This window comes from Eptatretus burgeri, chromosome 2, assembly GCF_056783735.1.
Source record: "Eptatretus burgeri isolate ZD-2024b chromosome 2, Ebu_testis_v1, whole genome shotgun sequence".
In the NCBI taxonomy this organism is placed as follows: Eukaryota; Metazoa; Chordata; class Myxini; order Myxiniformes; family Myxinidae; genus Eptatretus; species Eptatretus burgeri.
The window spans coordinates 12,061,352-12,078,964 of NC_140962.1; the positions used below are offsets into that span (position 1 = coordinate 12,061,352).

Sequence of the window (17,613 nt, forward strand, 5' to 3'; positions counted from 1 at the left end):
TCCTTCCTGAAAGTCCCTGTAATGTCCATCTTCTCTTCGCCATGTTCCCCGTCCCATCCCCATCCCTCTCCCTTCCACAGTTCACCTAATGTGTCTGTTCCCCACTGTTTTGTCCCTTCCACTCCCGCCCCTCTTGTCTCATGCCTCCTTGCTGTGAGTTGTGTGTTAGCTCTCATACGAGCCTCGACCAAGGTATACAAAAAAAAAAAAAAAAAAAAAAAAGTCCCACGCGGCAGTGATAAAAGTTCCACGTGGTAGCTATAAAAGTACCACGCGGCAGAGAGAAAAGTCTCTCGTGGTAGAGAGAAAAGTCCAACACGATAGAGAGAAAAGTTCCACGTGGCAGAGAGAAAAGTCCCACGCAGCAATGATAAAAGTTCCATGTGGTAGCTATAAAAGTCCCATGCGGCAGAAGAAAAGTCTCACATGGTCGAGAGAAAAGTCCCACATGGCAGAGAGAAAGTTCCATGTGGCAGCGATAAAAGCCCCACATGTTGGAGAGAAAAGTCCCACGCGGCAGGTAGAAAAGTCCCTCACAGCAGGGAGAAAAGTCCCACGTGGCAGAGAGAAAAGTCCCACGTGACAGACAGAAAAGTCCCACGTGACAGAGAGAAAAGTCCCACATGGCAGAGAGAAAAGTCCCACGTGGCAGAGAGAAAAGTCCCACGTGACAGAGAGAAATTTTGCACGCGGCAGAGAGAAAAGTCCCACGTGGCAGGCAAAAGCCCCATGTGGCAGAGACAAAAGTTGCATGTGGCAAACGCAAAAGTCCCATGTAGCAGAGACAAAAGTCCCATGTGGCAAACGCAAAAGTCCCATGTAGCAGAGACAAAAGTCCCATGTGGCAGAGACAAAAGTCCCATGTAGCAGAGACAAAAGTTGCATGTGGCAGAGGCAAAAGTCCCATGTAGCAGAGACAAAAGTCCCATGTGGCAGAGACAAAAGTTGCATGTGGCAGAGGCAAAAGTCCCATGTAGCAGAGACAAAAGTTGCATGTGGCAGAGGCAAAAGTCCCATGTGGCAGAGACAAAAGTGCCACATGGAAGACACAAAAGTCCGACGCGCCAGAGAGAAAAGTCCCACATGGCAGAGAGAAAATTCGCACGTGCCAAAGAGAAAAGTCCCACGTGGCAGAGAGGAAAGTCCCAAATGACAGAGAGAAACGTCACACATGACAGAGAGAAAAGTCCCACGTGGTAGAAAGAAAAGTCCCGCTCGGCAGAGAGAAAAGTCGCACTTGGCAGAGAGCAACGTCCCACGCGGCAGAGAAAAGTCCCACATGACAGAGAGAAAAGTCCCACAGGAGAGGGAGAAAAGTTGCATGTGGTAGTGATAAAAGTCGCACATGGCAGAGAGAAAATTCGCACGTGGCAGAGAGAAAAGTCCCACGTGGCAGGGAGGAAAGTCCCACGTGGCAGGGAGGAAAGTCCCACGTGGCAGGGAGGAAAGTCCCACGTGGCAGGGAGGAAAGTCCCACGTGGCAGGGAGGAAAATCCCACGTGGCAGAGAGGAAAGTCCCACGTGACAGAGAGGAAAGTCCCACATGACAGAGAGAAAAGTCCCACGCAGCAAAAAGAAAGTCCCACATGGTAGAGACAAAAGTCCCACGTGGCAGAGACAAAAGTCCCACACGGCAGGCAGAAAAGGCCCTCGCAGCAGGGAGAAAAGTCCCATGTGGCAGGGACAAACATTCCACGTGGCAGGGAGAAAAGTTCCATGGGGCAGAAACAAAAGTCCCACGCGGCAGAAAAAAAGTCCCACGTGACAGAGAGAGAAATCCCACGTGGCAGAGAGAGAAGTCCCATGTGGCAGAGCGAAAAGTCCCAAATGACAGAGATAAAAGTCCCACATGACAGAGAGAAAAGTTCCACGAGGCAGAGAGAAAAGTCCGACGCGATAGAAAGAAAAGTTCCACGTGGTAGGGAGAAAAGTCCCACGCGACAGTGATAAAAGTTCCACGTGGTAGCTATAAAAGTACCACGCGGCAGAGAGAAAAGTCTCTCGTGGTAGAGAGAAAAGTCCAACACGATAGAGAGAAAAGTTCCACGTGGCAGAGAGAAAAGTCCCACGCAGCAATGATAAAAGTTCCATGTGGTAGCTATAAAAGTCCCATGCGGCAGAAGAAAAGTCTCACATGGTCGAGAGAAAAGTCCCACATGGCAGAGAGAAAGTTCCATGTGGCAGCGATAAAAGCCCCACATGTTGGAGAGAAAAGTCCCACGCGGCAGGTAGAAAAGTCCCTCACAGCAGGGAGAAAAGTCCCACGTGGCAGGGAGAAAGGTTCCATTGGCGAGAGACAATAGTCCAACGCGGCAGGAAAAAAAGTCCCACGCGGCAGAGAGGAAAGTCCCATGTGGCAGAGAGAGAAGACCCACGTGGCAGAGAGAAAAGTCCGACGCGAAAGAGAGAAAAGTTCCAGGTGGCAGGGAGAAAAGTCCCACATGACAGTGATAAAAGTTCCACGTGGTAGCTATAAAAGTCCCATGCGGGAGAAAGAAAAGTCTCACATGGTAGAGAGAAAAGTCCCACATGACAGAAAGAAAAGTCCCACACGGCAGGGAGAAAAGTTCCACGTGGCAGCGATAAAAGCCCCACATGTTGGAGAGAAAAGTCCCACGTGGCAGGTAGAAAAGTCCCTCGCACCAGGGAGAAAAGTCCCACGTGGCAGGGAGAAAAGTTCCACTGGGCAGAGACAAAAGTCCCACGTCGCAGAAAAAAAAAAGTCCCACGCGGCAGAGAGGAAAGTCCCACGTGGCAGAGAGAGAAGTCCCACGTGGCAGAGAGAAAAGTCCCACACGATAGAGAGAAAAGTTCCACGTGGCAGGGAGAAAAGTCCCATGCGGCAGTGATAACAGTTCCACGTGGTAGCAATAAAAGTCCCAAGTAGCAGAGAGAAAAGTCCAACGCGGCAGAAAGAAAAGTTTCACGTGGCAGGGAGAAAAGTTCCATGTGGCAGCGATAAAGTCCCACATGGCAGAGCGAAAGGTTCCACGCGGCAGAGAGAAAAGTCCGACGCGAAAGAGAGAAAGGTTCCACGTGGCAGGGAGAAAAGTCCCATGCGGCAGTGATAACAGTTCCACGTGGTAGCAATAAAAGTCCCACGTAGCAGAGAGAAAAGTCCAACGCGGCAGAAAGAAAAGTTTCATGTGGCAGGGAGAAAAGTTCCATGTGGCAGCGATAAAGTCCCACATGGCAGAGAGAAAGGTTCCACGCGGCAGAGAGAAAAGTCCAACGCGAAAGAGAGAAAAGTTCCACGTGGCAGGGAGAAAAGTCCCACGCGGCAGTGATAAAAGATCCACGTGGTGGCTATAAAAGTCCCACATGGCAGAGAGAAAAGTCCCACACGATAGAGAGAAAAGTTCCACGTGGCAGGGAGAAAAGTTCCATGTGGCAGTGATAACAGTTCCATGTGGTAGCAATAAAAGTCCCACGTAGCAGAGAGAAAAGTCCAATGCGGCAGAAAGAAAAGTTCCACGTGGCAGGGAGAAAAGTTCCATGTGGCAGCGATAAAAGTCCCACATGGCAGAGAGAAAAGTTCCACGCTATAGAGAGAAAAGTCTCTCGTGGCAGAGAGAAAAGTCCCATGCGGCAGAAAGAAAAGTCTCACATGGTAGAGAGAAAAGTCCCACATGGCAGGGAGAAAAGTTCCACGTGGCAGTGATAAAAGTCCCATATGTTGGAGAGAAAAGTCCCACGCGGCAGGTGGAAAAGTCCCTCGCGGCAGGGAGAAAAGTTTCACGTGGCAGGGAGAAAAGTTCCACGGGGCAGAGACAAAAATCCCACGCGGCAGAGAGAAAAGTCCTACGTGGTAGAGAGAAAAGTCCCACACGATAGAGAGAAAAGTTCCACGTGGCAGGGAGAAAAGTCCCATGTGGCAGTGATAACAGTTCCACGTGGTAGCAATAAAAGTCCCACGTAGCAGAGAGAAAAGTCCAACGCGGCAGAAAGAAAAGTTCCACGTGGCAGAGAGAAAAGTTCCATGTGGCAGCGATAAAAGTCCCACATGGCAGAGAGAAAAGTTCCACGCTATAGAGAGAAAAGTCTCTCGTGGCAGAGAGAAAAGTCCCATGCGGCAGAAAGAAAAGTCTCACATGGTAGAGAGAAAAGTCCCACATGGCAGGGAGAAAAGTTCCATGTGGCAGTGATAAAAGTCCCATATGTTGGAGAGAAAAGTCCCACGCGGCAGGTGGAAAAGTCCCTCGCGGCAGGGAGAAAAGTCGCACGTGGCAGGGAGAAAAGTTCCACGGGGCAGAGACAAAAATCCCACGCGGCAGAGAGAAAAGTCCTACGTGGTAGAGAGAAAAGTCCCACGTCGCAGCGAGAAAAGCCCCACGTGGCAGAGAGAAAAGTCCCACGTGGCAGAGAGAGAAGACCCACGTGGCAGAGAGAAAAGTCCGATGCGATAGAGAGAAAAGTTCCAGGTGGCAGGGAGAAAAGTCCCACGCGGCAGAAAAAAAAGTCTCACATGGAAGAGAGAAAATCCCACATGGCAGAAAGAAAAGTCCCACATGGCAGGGAGAAAAGTTCCACGTGGCAGCGATAAAAGCCCCACATGTTGGAGAGAAAAGTCCCACGTGGCAGGAAGAAAAGTCCCTCGCACCAGGGAGAAAAGTCCCACGTGGCAGGGAGAAAAGTTCCACGGGGCAGAGACAAAAGTCTCACGGGGCAGAAAAAAAAGTCCCATGCGGCAGAGAGGAAAGTCCCACGTGGCAGAGAGAGAAGTCCCACGTGGCAGAGAGAGAAGTCCCACGTGGCAGAGAGAAAAGTCCCACACGATAGAGAGAAAAGTTCCACGTGGCAGGGAGAAAAGTCCCATGCGGCAGTGATAACAGTTCCACGTGGTCGCAATAAAAGTCCCACGTAGCAGAGAGAAAAGTCCAACGCGGCAGAAAGAAAAGTTCCACGTGGCAGGGAGAAAAGTTCCATGTGGCAGCGATAAAAGTCCCACATGGCAGAGAGAAAAGTCCGACACGAAAGAGAGAAAAGTTCCACGTGGCAGGGAGAAAAGTCCCATGCGGCAGTGATAACAGTTCCACGTGGTAGCAATAAAAGTCCCACGTAGCAGAGAGAAAAGTCCAACGTGGCAGAAAGAAAAGTTCCACGTGGCAGGGAGAAAAGTTCCATGTGGCAGCGATAAAAGTCCCACATGGCAGAGAGAAAAGTTCCACGCGATAGAGAGAAAAGTCTCTCGTGGCAGAGAGAAAAGTCCCATGCGGCAGAAAGAAAAGTCTCACATGGTAGAGAGAAAAGTCTCACATGGCAGGGAGAAAAGTTCCACGTGGCAATAATAAAAGTCCCATATGTTGGAGAGAAAAGTCCCACGCGGCAGGTGGAAAAGTCCCTCGTGCAGGGAGAAAAGTCGCACGTGGCAGGGAGAAAAGTTCCACGGGGCAGAGACAAAATTCCCACGCGGTACGCGATAAAAGTCCCACGCGGCAGAGAGAAATGTCCCACGTGGCAGAGAGAAAAGTCCCACGTGGCAGAGCGAAATGTCCCACGTGGTAGCAATAAAAGTCCCACGTAGCAGAGAGAAAAGTCCAACACGGCAGAAAGAAAAGTTCCACGTGGCAGGGAGAAAAGTTCCACGCGGCAGAGAGAAATGTTCCACGCGGCAGAAAGAAATGTCCCACGTGGCAGAGAGAAAAGTCCCACGTGGCAGAGAGAAAAGTCCCACATGGTAGAGAGAAAAGTCCAGCTCTGCAGAAAGAAAAGTTCCACGTGGCAGGGAGAAAAGTTCCACGTGGCAGCGATAAAAGTCCCACGCGGCAGAGAGAAATGTCCCACGTGGCAGAGAGAAAAGTCCCACGTGGTAGAGAGAAAAGTCCCACGTCGCAGCGAGAAAAGCCCCACGTGGCAGAGAGAAAAGTCCCACATGGTAGAGAGAAAAGTCCCACACGACAGAAAGAAAAGTCCCACATGGTAGAGAGAAAAGTTCCACGTGGCAGCGATAAAAATCCCACATGGCAGAGAGAAAAGTCCCAAATGACAGAGATAAAAGTCCCACGTGGCAGAGAGAAAAGTTCCACGGGCAGGGAGAAAAGTCCGACACGATAGAGAGAAATGTTCCACGTGGCAGGGAGAAAAGTCCCACGCGGCAGTGATAAATGCTCCACGTGGTAGCGATAAAAGTCCCACGTAGCAGAGAGAAAAGTCCAACGCGGCAGAAAGAAAAGTTCCACGTGGCAGGGAGAAAAGTTCAACGTGGCAGGGAGAAAAGTTCCACGTGGCAGGGAGAAAGTCCCACGCGGCAGAGAGAAATGTCCCACGTCGCAGCGAGAAAAGCCCCACGTGGCAGAGAGAAAACTGCGTTTGTAATAACAATTTCACCCCCATTATAATGAAATGGGATTTTTTTTGTGATTATATTTTTGCCAAACTTCAGGAATTTTTTAAGATATCAGATTCATGCGTGTTCCACCCATCGCTTCGGTAAATAAGGAGGAGGCATATTCTTCTTCCTCTTGTTTTTTTTTTGTTTTTTTTTAAAAGATTTATGGCGTTTTCAGAGTCGCGAGGCTTGACATACTCCACCACGTCCAGACATAACAACGGTGAACGAAGGAGCCTTTCACTAATCGATATTACTGTACTAAATTGATTTTCCACTCTCTTTTAAAAGCTTATTTTCTCATATGTGTAGTATTTTTGCATAAAATCTGGTCGAAATTGGTCAAAGGTTAAGGTCAATGTCATCCAAAACATGTCAAACACCTATGAGGCAGCGATTAGAAAATGTATCCACCAAATTTGTCATGCACAACATTCCACCATGTAAAACACTTGATAGGTCAAACATTCGAAATTACACAATTACTGTTTCCATGGCAACTATTGTTTATTTGGATTTCACAAGTATCACACACACACTTTTTTGCCTATGAATTAACTGGACGGAGTGTTGGGTAGCGCACGTGGATAAACAGTGTAGGTAATATCTCGTCGTTCACATCACCTCACCACGTCGCTCACTCGGCACTGTCGCGTCGTACAAAGACATATATGAACACCATGTGGCCGCATTGCAGGTTTCTCAAAATAACACCTGCCCGAAGAAAATTCCACCCGTCGCTTTCCCTGAATAAGGAGAACAAGGGATGTTCTTCTTCATCTTTTTTAAAAGTTTGATTGTGTTTTCAGATCCGCGAGGCTCTACACATGCCACGCACCCACACATAACAGCGGCGAACGAAGGAGTCTTTCGGTAATCTGTAATACTAAATGGTTTTCCCGCTCTCTTTTAAAAAATCTCATCAACGCCTTGCAGAGTCAGGAATGCTTCTGGTTCACACGGCAGAAAATGTTCGGCATATCCGACATGCCAATCCCCACTTCCTTAATACTTTGAAATATACTAGATGCAATCTGGGTCTGTCATATGGAGGAATTTTATAAACAGATGGTTTAAATCTTGGGGTTTCCTTCAATTATCACAAGTCCCAGTGGAGACACCCTATCCTCCAGAGGTATGAATCACCCACCAACCTGCGTCAAGGATGCTCCTTTGGCTCTCTGCATCAGTTCCTGCTGTGTCCTGTCAGGCACAGTTGGGGTATTTCAGTCATGTCCACCTGACCACCTCTAACTGGTGTCTAACTCTGGTGCCGTGTCTGATAGGCCCAGATAAGGACGGAGATACTTAAGGATCTGCCGTTCGTTCGTTGGTTGGTTCATGGGCACATATCATTTGGAGGGGAAAGGGTGGATTTCTTTCTTCCTGGTAACTGTGATTGATTCTTGTATATTTCCTTCCCGTGCCATTTCTTTTAAATACACTTGGTCTCAAGAGTGAATTCTGTATGTAGTGGCTGCTTCATTTGGTGTTGTTTTTATAAAGACCCGTTGAGGGGAAATTGGTGACGGTCCACACTGCTTATCATAACATAATGTCACCTGACTTAGGATGCTCGGCCTAAGGTTAGATCCTGTCACGTGACGCTGATAGGCGTCATGACGCTGGGCTGCTTTGGGACTTCCAATCTGCACGGTAATGTGGTCGTCAGAAACAGCTATGGTAGGGAGGTCTTTGAACCAGTTCACTGTTGCGGTCACTTTAACGCGAGCCTCTGGATTTAAATCGGGCAGCCGGAATGAACCAGATGGCTGTTACAATATACTGTTAAAGATTCAGCGGTGGCGGGGCTCGCACCCAACTCTTGACCCCAGTGTTAAGGATTCGGACGAGTGATGGGGCTCGCACCCCACTCTCGACAGCCAAATGTTCGATATTTGGCGTCACTTAACAGCACCGCCGTCTCTGGGGTTATAACGCCGGCTGGTTCGGCACAGACCTCGGGTCACGCGCCTCGAATCACGATACCAACGTCCACCTGGACCTTACCAGTTGGGGGAATAGACCCCGGTTACAGACTGGTTTTATCAGAGACCGAGCGAATTCTGCCAGTCTGTAACCATTTTGGTTTTATATACCAATCGAGCGAATAGTTTCTCAGCACGGCACGAACAAACCCAAAGCGGCAACTTCATACGAATCAGCCAGATTTATTGGGGACACATTGGGGAACACAACACAAGCAAGCATGCACGCCAATGTTATAATCAATCTATAACCCGTTCTTAACTAGGAAGCTATGGAATACGGGTTTCAAAGGGGACCCTAGCGAGATAAACCTTAGACAACATGCATACAAGACACTGACAGCATGCAGACAAGACACAGAGTACTTGGTGATGCTTCATGGACGAGAGGAAAAGTGTCAAAAGCACGAATGCAGCTCATGACCAGCCAATGTCTACGGATTTGAGCGTCCAAGCTCAAACACGCCGCGTGGCAAAATGGCGGGGTCGTCCTTTTTCTTCTCCCGACACTGCTTGCGCACGCAGCCTCAGCGCGTTCTGACCCCGCGTAATGTCGACGGCACAAGACCGTCAGATGGGTGGTGGGTTTCAGCTGCTTTCTCACAAGGTCCAGTATACAAGTCCAGGCCTGGCCTGTTCACCAGATCAGGCCAAATCGAGGTGTTGGGCTCCGCAGGCTGGGTCCATGGCCGAGGAGGAACAGCCGGCCAAAACCACTCTCCACAAAGCCGATCGCCCGAATCGAAGCTCAGGCAGATCCACCACTGCCTTTCCGGCCCTGGCTCGCCTCCCAGCCGACTGCTGACTCACACACAGCCAGTTCTATTCAGCCGATCGCGCCACACCGGCGGTCGCAGTCCCACCTTCTGCCGATTGCAGACTCGGCGCTCGCTTCTCTAGGCCACTCCCTCTCAGAGCGCTGGGCGGGGACGATTGTCCGGAGAGAGGAAGGAAGAAGAAGAACCTCTCGGTACACCACCACTGCACGAACAAATAACAGCCTGTGACACCTCCCGACACACATGTAACATCCATTTACCGAACAACCTGGCTCAACATGCATTTAATGGGGGATCTGGGCTAATCCTATATTTAATAACACACTAAGGGCCATTTCCGCAACAGTATTACATGTCGGATTAATACATCAGGAGATAATGGTGTAGTTTGGTTTGAATTGCAAGAAGTTGAGGAGAACAAGTCAACACGATTTGTGTGATTTCAAACAGGGATCCCAGCATCACAAGACTTGGGTTACAATGGGAATCTTATTCTTCTTTCATATGCAGCAAAAGGCTGATGGGGTAACATTGTTGGCTGAAGGCGCAGCTGCTCTGCTGATTCAATGTCCTCTAGATTATGGCAAGGAATTTGGAGTTTGGCCAGGGTGCCGGTGTTAGGACACCGTGAGATCTTTAACGTCCACCAACTAATGCCAGCAGACGGGACACCCAGTTCCACGTCTAGCGCACACACATTGATGAATCACCCTGCCTGTGAAACACTGCAATGACACTTTATAGCAAGGTAAATCGAGGCTAGAGAGATTCGAGACGAGTGTTTGCACCTCCAGGTCATCCTGCCAACCTTACAATGGGAATGTTTAAACAGGATGACCCAACTTAGGTTAATAACAATTAGTTGTCATCAGCTGCAATCATACGAAGCATCTGAAGGTCATATGGATATGAAGTTGAATGAAGGACATTGTGAATTGTGAGGTGTTGTACAAAGTGTCCAATTGCTGTTTTGATATAATTCAATTATAACATGATCCGCTGTACCTCCTGCATGTCCAGCATCATCGTCGGACCATTGACGCCATCTCGTGGGCATGTGTTGTTGTACAGGCACTTTTGAGAACAAACAACAACACAAAATACGTCAAAACAAATAAAAATAGACAAAGACTGGAAGGGCACTTGGTAGAGGGCACACCCCCGCCACATAATTCCTGATCTAGTGGAACATATCGGGCCCAATGCTTTTTTGAAATATCATGCTATATATAGTTTTTGGCCCTATCAATGGTGAAGAATCATTAAAAAAAAAAATAATAATAATTCTCGTATCCAGATCCGGATTCTGATCTTCACCAAAATTGAATTCATTTGTCGTGGGCGAAATAACCCAACCTGTCCACCAAGTTCCATCTGAATCCGTCCACAACTTTTTGAAATATCCGAATCACACAAACAGACAGACAGGCAGACAACAAACAAACAAACAAACAAACAAACAGACAGAGGGGTGAAAACATAACCTCCTTCACATTCGGTGGTGGAGGTAATAAACTCTCCCTGAAGTTTCTTTGGAGCAGAGAGCAGAACTTATCACTTCGTGTTGGCAGTATAATGTAACCAGGTCATTTTAAATGGCGGATGTAGATCTGCATACTTACTAAAAGCACACACTCCAAGAAACAGGTGTACAAGGTGAAACACGAGCTGAAGAACATGTCCCAACACCAGGAATGCTTGAGGACAAAAACAGGAATGGTTGAAATGAGGAACACTCACAGTATGATTAAGATGAACGTGCCTGATTATAATCCCACCTTTGGTGTAATTAATAAATTAGTGCAGAATAAGGTTATTAAACGAAAAGAGAAGGGGGGGGGGTCACACTAACAATATATAGAGTATGGTGTTTGTATCAAGGAGGGTATAATACGTCTGAATATATAAATACACTGGATCATGAATCCATTAAACAGTCCAGAGAGCACACAAGGTACCCATAAACAGATGTCTCCCCATTCAACCCTTCTTATAACTAAAACTCCCTCAAAATCACCCCCCCACCTCTTTTTACCCAATTGTGGCTGTGGACCAGCCCTGCGACTCGCCTTCACCAGACATACGTCACAGACGAGTGTGTGTTTGTGTGTATGTATTTATCTTCCTCTTCCCCACAGTCAATATAACAGATCACAGGTCACCTGTGCAGGTAAGAGGGGTTTGCACAACACAGTGTTGCACAACAACACAACAATGCACAGAAGCAAACTGCGAAGCAGCAGATGGCTCACATGAGGCATCATGAACAGAGCACTGGCAGAAAGAAACTTGCAGAGCATGGCAAAGAGCCTGGAAGAGCCTCATTGAGCAGAGTGAGAGGTGCCAGGTAAGCGATGCAAAGGTCACAGGGCCTGCATAAGCGGGGGGACACCTTGTGAAGCCATGGGTACAGAGGGCACAGCAGGAGTCTGACGTTGTAAGAGTGGCAGGGGCTCCCAATCCAGTGCTCTTATCTCTTCTATCCTTTTAAAACGATCTTCCCCACTACTTTACTTTGTTATTTTGTTTCCCACAATCCATCTCTGTCCTCGTGCTCCCCGTCTGCCTACGGTTTTGAGAAAAGGCGATGTGGAAGGAGATATTTTCGGTGCAGTGAATTTTGTGTTGGTCTTGTCATCTTTGTTGGAGCCCTGTATGGTTTCATTGTGCTCCTGTGGGAAAGGGGATCCGGTAGTTTATTCATACGAGCAGAGTACCCAGAGTACTCTGTCATACCTTGTGGAAGTGTCGTCTTTTCCCTCCATTGCAACTACTGTAGTTTTCATACAAAGAGAGAGACACGGAAACTTTTACCCTCGAGATAATACCAAATCAAACCGCTTGTTATCGAAGCCTCAGATCTCAAATTCGATGCGGACCAAACAAGTTTGGGCCCAGCATTCCAGGTAAGTGGCAATATACCTCTTATATTCAACTAGACGACCCGAGAACCTGTTGGGTTCCCATTGTGGCAGCGGTTGATGAAAAAAAATCATTTCAAGAAAAATAAAAAAGATAGCTCCAGCGAACTATACCGCTGAAGTTGTTTACATTGATCAAATACTCCCGAAGAGTACTTGACTGAATCGGGAATTGATTTTTAAAGAATTTTTTTCCGTTGCCCGATTTGAACGAAACTTGATACTGCACACCGCAGGCGAATGGTGAGTAAGGTGGCCCAATTTTTTTGCGCTCTCGTGTACCGTTTTGGCTGTATTTCGGGAACGTACATACATACAAGATGAGAGTTTTAGTAATATACTAGACGACCCGTGAACCCGTTGAGCTCCCGTTGTGACAGCGGTTGATGAAAAAAACTCATTTCAAGAAAAACAAATTAAAAGATAGCTCCAGCGAACTATACCGCTGAGGTTGTTTGCATTGATCAAATAATCCCAAAGAGTACTTCACTGAATCGGGAATTGATTTTTTAATAATTTTTTTCGTTGCCCAATTTGAACGAAACTTGATACTTTACACCGCAGGAGAATGGTGAGTAAGGTGGCCCAAATTTTTTTGCGCCATCGTGTACCGTTTTGGCTGCATTTCGGGAACATACATACATAGATACATACAAGATGAACGTTTTAGTAATATATAGAATATAGATAGATATGTCGCTTTTCTCAAAATGCTTTCTTTTGTTCAGAATTTCTTTGCAAAGATGCATTCATTTTGAAAAATATACCACTGTTATGCTCCTAACACCATATTATTTTTATGAAAGTATTCATAAAATTTGCAGGATTTGATTGAGTTTGGTTTAATGAAAACAAAAACGAAGCAATGGCAGTGCATTTAATTGTTCATAGACATAGTATACTGTAGGTGGAGGTATATTGTCAGTAAAACAAACTTTAAGCCATCAAGCAGTCTCTCTGTCTCTGTCTCTGTCTCTGTCTCTGTCTGTCTATCTCTGTCTCTCCAAATCCCCCTTTCACATCAATGTTAATGTCTGTATCAGCAGACTGGCTTTTGATGTGAAGAGACTTTGTTTTGTATACATTGTCGAGACTTGTGGAAGAGTTAGAACACTGAATGGATCAGGATAAAATAGACAAAACAGGACGCAAAACGTGTATGCATGGCGTGGACAAAATGGATAAAGAAGGAAACTCCAAGGAGGGAAAACTGGAAAATTGGAAGGAGGGATTTGGGTGGCGTTAATTAGAGGAGAAAAGATCATGGTTTTAGATTTGGGACGAATTGAGATGGTGGTGAACAGCTGTCACCTCCATCTTAGAAATTTTTAAATGGTGGTGAACTTTGGTCTTGAAGACCTGGAGGGAAGAATGAGATTGAAGAGAATGTGGAAATTGATTCCACAGGCAGGAAAAAAGTGAAACGAATGAGTAGAGGTGAGTAGTGATTCTGGATTTAGGGAGTTTCACCAGAAATGGGTTGTTGGCAGACCTTGTGTCTCCTGCAGAAACCTGGGGGGAGGGGGGAGGGGGGACAAAGCATGAAAAGAGCAGAGGGTGCAAGACCGGAAAGGAGTTTGGTGGAAGACAGAGAAACCACCAACCTGTCTGTGATGGTAAAGTGATAAACCCATAGACTCAGCTTCATCCGGGGAGATTCCAATTATTTTGAAAACCTTGGTTTCCACGGTGTCAAGCTGAGCAATATGTGAAGCAGGGGAGTCTTGTATGTGGAGAGGAGTTCGGGTGTGCCAAGGAAGGACTTTGTATGATGGAGAAGGCCTTCGGCAGGTGGCTTTGGAGGCCAACTTTGAAATAGGATTTGCCAAGAAAGATCATGGCTGATAGTGAGACCCGGGACTTAAGACAGAGTATTTTACAACAGAATATTTTACTGCAGAGTGCCGTAGTTTACGATGGAGTATTTTACCATGGAGTAGTTTACGATGGAATATTTTACAATGGAGTAGTTTATGACAGAGTAGTTGAAGCCTCCATCTGTACCGTTTCAACAAGATGGTAGCACCAGAATAATGGTGATGTGAATGACTCCTCGGTTTAATGTGGAGTTTTGATGTGGAGTGATAAAGGTCAGAGTTAATTCTACACCTATCTACCTATGCGCCACTGGTACGGTGATATCTGGTGAGCTACGCATGGCTGGTAAAATAGCACCAAATGCTGAGATGGTCTGGTCAATGTGAATCGGTCCCAGCTAATTTGATGTGGACATTTTTATGAGTTTGAAACACATTTTTCAAGGTGATGTGAATGGGTTTACGACAGAGTGCAGCACCTGAGTATGATCCAGAGCATTGATGTGAATGGGGTCGTTATTCCACAACTTTTTGGAGTTAAATAAAGCAGACATACTTTTAAAGTGTGAATAGTCTCTCGAAAAATATTTCAAAACAACGTTCAAAACCTTCTCATCACATACTCACTAACATCAACATAATAATAACGAGCCATATGAGTATCACGTGCATCAATTTCGGGTGAACTCTGCCAAAAGTGTGCAATGGATAAACGTACGTTTGTGTTTGTGACTGGCACAGAATGGTCAAGGGAATAGAAGACAAATGCTGAAGACTGTAATTGCTTTTTGGCGTTCTTCCACCGCATGTAGCGTCCTCTGGGTTCCTCCTCGCGACATGTGGTGGAGTTGTAGTAAGCAGATGCATCTTGCAAAGTGAGCTTCCACCTGACATGAAAGTGAAAGCATGCTGTTTTATATTTGATTTGTTGTCATTTGTCCATTTGCAAGTAGCTGCAAGACATATTGGAGACTAATTTCCCGACATCTTATATCAAAAGACATGTTCTATTTTCAACAGTAGCCTGGTGTTGGCGCAGTGGTTAGGGCAGCGCCTTGGGATCCAAAAGGACCTGAGTTCAAGCCCCGGTGGGCCACTGAATTAATACACCAGGGGGTTGACTCAGCCTGTCATCCTTCCGAGGTTGGCGAAATGAGTACCAGTGTACTGGGCCGGTGTATACCCCGGTTAAAATAGGTGTACCATATCCCTGTGTCGTAAGAGGCGACCAGGGTTGCATCCGGTGTAAAACATGTGCCAAATCACTATGTAGATCATACGGATGATTCGCTGTGGCGACCCTTAAAGGGAGCAGCCGAAAGAAGAAGAAGAGTTCTATTTTCAACAGTGTCATATACGTGTGTGTGTGTGTGTGTGTGTGTGTGTGTGTGTGTGTATGTATGTATGTATATATATATATATATATATATATATATATATATATATATATATATATATATATATATATATATATATATATATAGCAAGCACATTGTCTCTGTCCTGCTGACACCAGTCAGGAGGTTTGCAGTCAGGTATATTAAATTCAACCAAAGAAGCACATTGACTCTATGACCCGATGCTGACGTCATGTACGTAAATTATGTCAACACATCACCTCCAAACTAGGAGGCATCTGTATGGCACTCAAACCTTTGCAGACTGAGATTAAAGTCTATGGTCACGAATAGACAAAAGCAGAAATGTCAATATAGATTTCGCCCTTGTTGTGGGCTCATCAGGACAACATACTCCTGATCGTTTATTCATGACCATATTAGGCTCAATAAACTGAGTTGAACCCAATAACTTGACGAGGCACCAGGGCACAAATTGAGTCCCATTACAGCGCTTGTTGCGCGATCTGCCAACAACAAGTGTCGCGTGCAACATAAGCACATTGATCCTAACTTCCCTTCCTTTCCCCTCACACCACATTCCCTTCCTCTCACACTGCTTTCCCTTACCCCCACACTGCCTTCCCTTCCCCTCACACCACATTCCCTTCCCCTCATGCTGCCTTCCCCTCCCCTAAGCTGCCTTCCCTTTCGCTCCAGTCACACCGCAATCACTTCCCCTCACATTGCCTTCCCTTCCCATCAAGCTTACCTCCTCGAAAACCCCCTCCCCTCTCCACCCACCATGGACATCTCAGGCGAGTCTCCATGTGTTGTATTAACGTGCTGTTTTAACGTACCCTATTTTGTTCAATGCAATACTACCCCCCTCTTCTCCAAAAGTCCCACTATCAAACACAAGTTAAGACCCCCCCCCCAACCTCACGCTTACCTGTTCCCAAACCCCCTCCCACCATCCTCCTCATTCCCACTCCCACCCTCCTGGAGTCTATAATGCTTTGGTGAGGTGCCACTCTTCCCAACTCCCCTTTCCTCACTCTTCCCCCCTTCCTCGCTCTCCCACATTCTTCACCCCCTCCTCACCCCCCTCCTCACTCCCCTCCCTCTCTCCCTTGTCTCTCCCTCTCCCCCACCCCCTTCTTTTCTCTCACTCCCTCTCTCTCCCCCTTAATATTCCCATCAGCAAAGCGACAGGTTGTATTTGCGACTATATAATATATAAAATTTCTCTACCCCCACATAAATTGAAAGACAATCCCAAAAGCTCATAGTGCAGCACTCGCATTGTGGAGTGTCAACGAATGTGGAGCAGAAGACATTAAGCAACCTCTTTGGAGTTAGATTATCAACTGCATTCAAAATTACAATTGTGCTCAAATATGATTGGAGGAAGCTTACACCCTCATTCCAAACCCCGACTACATCTTAAACAGTTACAAGTGGTGGTCGATTATTGTTTACGAGGATGGATGTTCTTGAAGTTGTAGCAACATGTGGAGCTAATTTGGTGATGTATCACTTCCACAGACAGTCACAACTGATACATCTAGTTCCTGCTCATTAACAACATGGGGATTTGTGTCACTCTGGTGAATATAATTATGTGTGTTGGTGTGGTTTTTTGTCTTCGTGGTGGTTTTATCCATCCACAGAATGTGGTCACAATTGAGTTGCATTTTCACACCACAATTGGTGTAAAAAAAAAACACACCAAACCGGATCTGGTGATCTGGATAATCTTCATTTTAAGGCGTGCAGTAACACGAGTTGGCTTTTACGTTTTGAACTGCTTGGACAGATTAACAGTCACACACACACACACACACACACACACACACACACACACACACACACACACACACACACACACACACACACACACACACACACACACACACACACACACACACACACTGTTACGAATTTGGGAATTCGATTGCACACAACATTCAGGTTCCTTTAGTCAGCGATGTCGATAAGTGCTTGTTCCCTAGATAGCTCACCTTCCATTGTTTAAATGTTCAGAAATCGATTATATGCACTGTGGATCGATTTAATAGTTAGGGAGCGAACAATGGAGGCGTCCCTCCCCCTCTTCTGCGAAGAGGATGAAGAGTCCTGCCGTCCCGTGATTCATGACGTCAACAACTCCCTCCCACCCGTGGTTGAGCGGGGGATGGATCACGAGGGCATGAGTCACGCCCGGCGCGGGGGAGGGGGCAGAGAAGGATAAAGAGGAGATCCTTTCTTTGTCCGGGTTCGTGTGGTTGTTCAGCAGGCCGTCGGGTCCTGCTTGGTTCAGTAGAGCTTCGGTCATGGCTTGGCTCGGGTGGAGACTTTTTGGAGAGCTGCTTTGTTTGGAAGAGAGTTGAGCCGGTTGCTCGACTCGAGCTGCGAGTGGTGGCTTCTTCTTCTTGGTTCG

The 17,613-nt window shown here is 46.8% G+C and overlaps 1 protein-coding gene across 6 annotated transcripts in view; it reads right to left on the reverse strand.

Annotated features, from left to right (window-relative positions):
* LOC147031434 (uncharacterized) overlaps positions 1-17,613 on the reverse strand; it is a 151,010-nt gene that overhangs the window by 37,692 nt on the left and 95,705 nt on the right. For 5 of the 6 annotated variants that reach the window (XR_015053051.1, XR_015053056.1, XR_015053055.1 and 2 more), the window contains one exon: positions 14,552-14,720. Coding sequence is in view for 3 of the 6 variants with exons in the window: in XM_085863071.1 (XP_085719197.1) it covers positions 14,552-14,720 (169 nt within the window). In the remaining 3 variants the exon portion in view is untranslated. Of the gene's footprint in view, positions 1-13,226; positions 14,721-17,613 lie in introns of those variants that run through there. The other variant, XM_085863080.1, reaches the window with a different exon arrangement.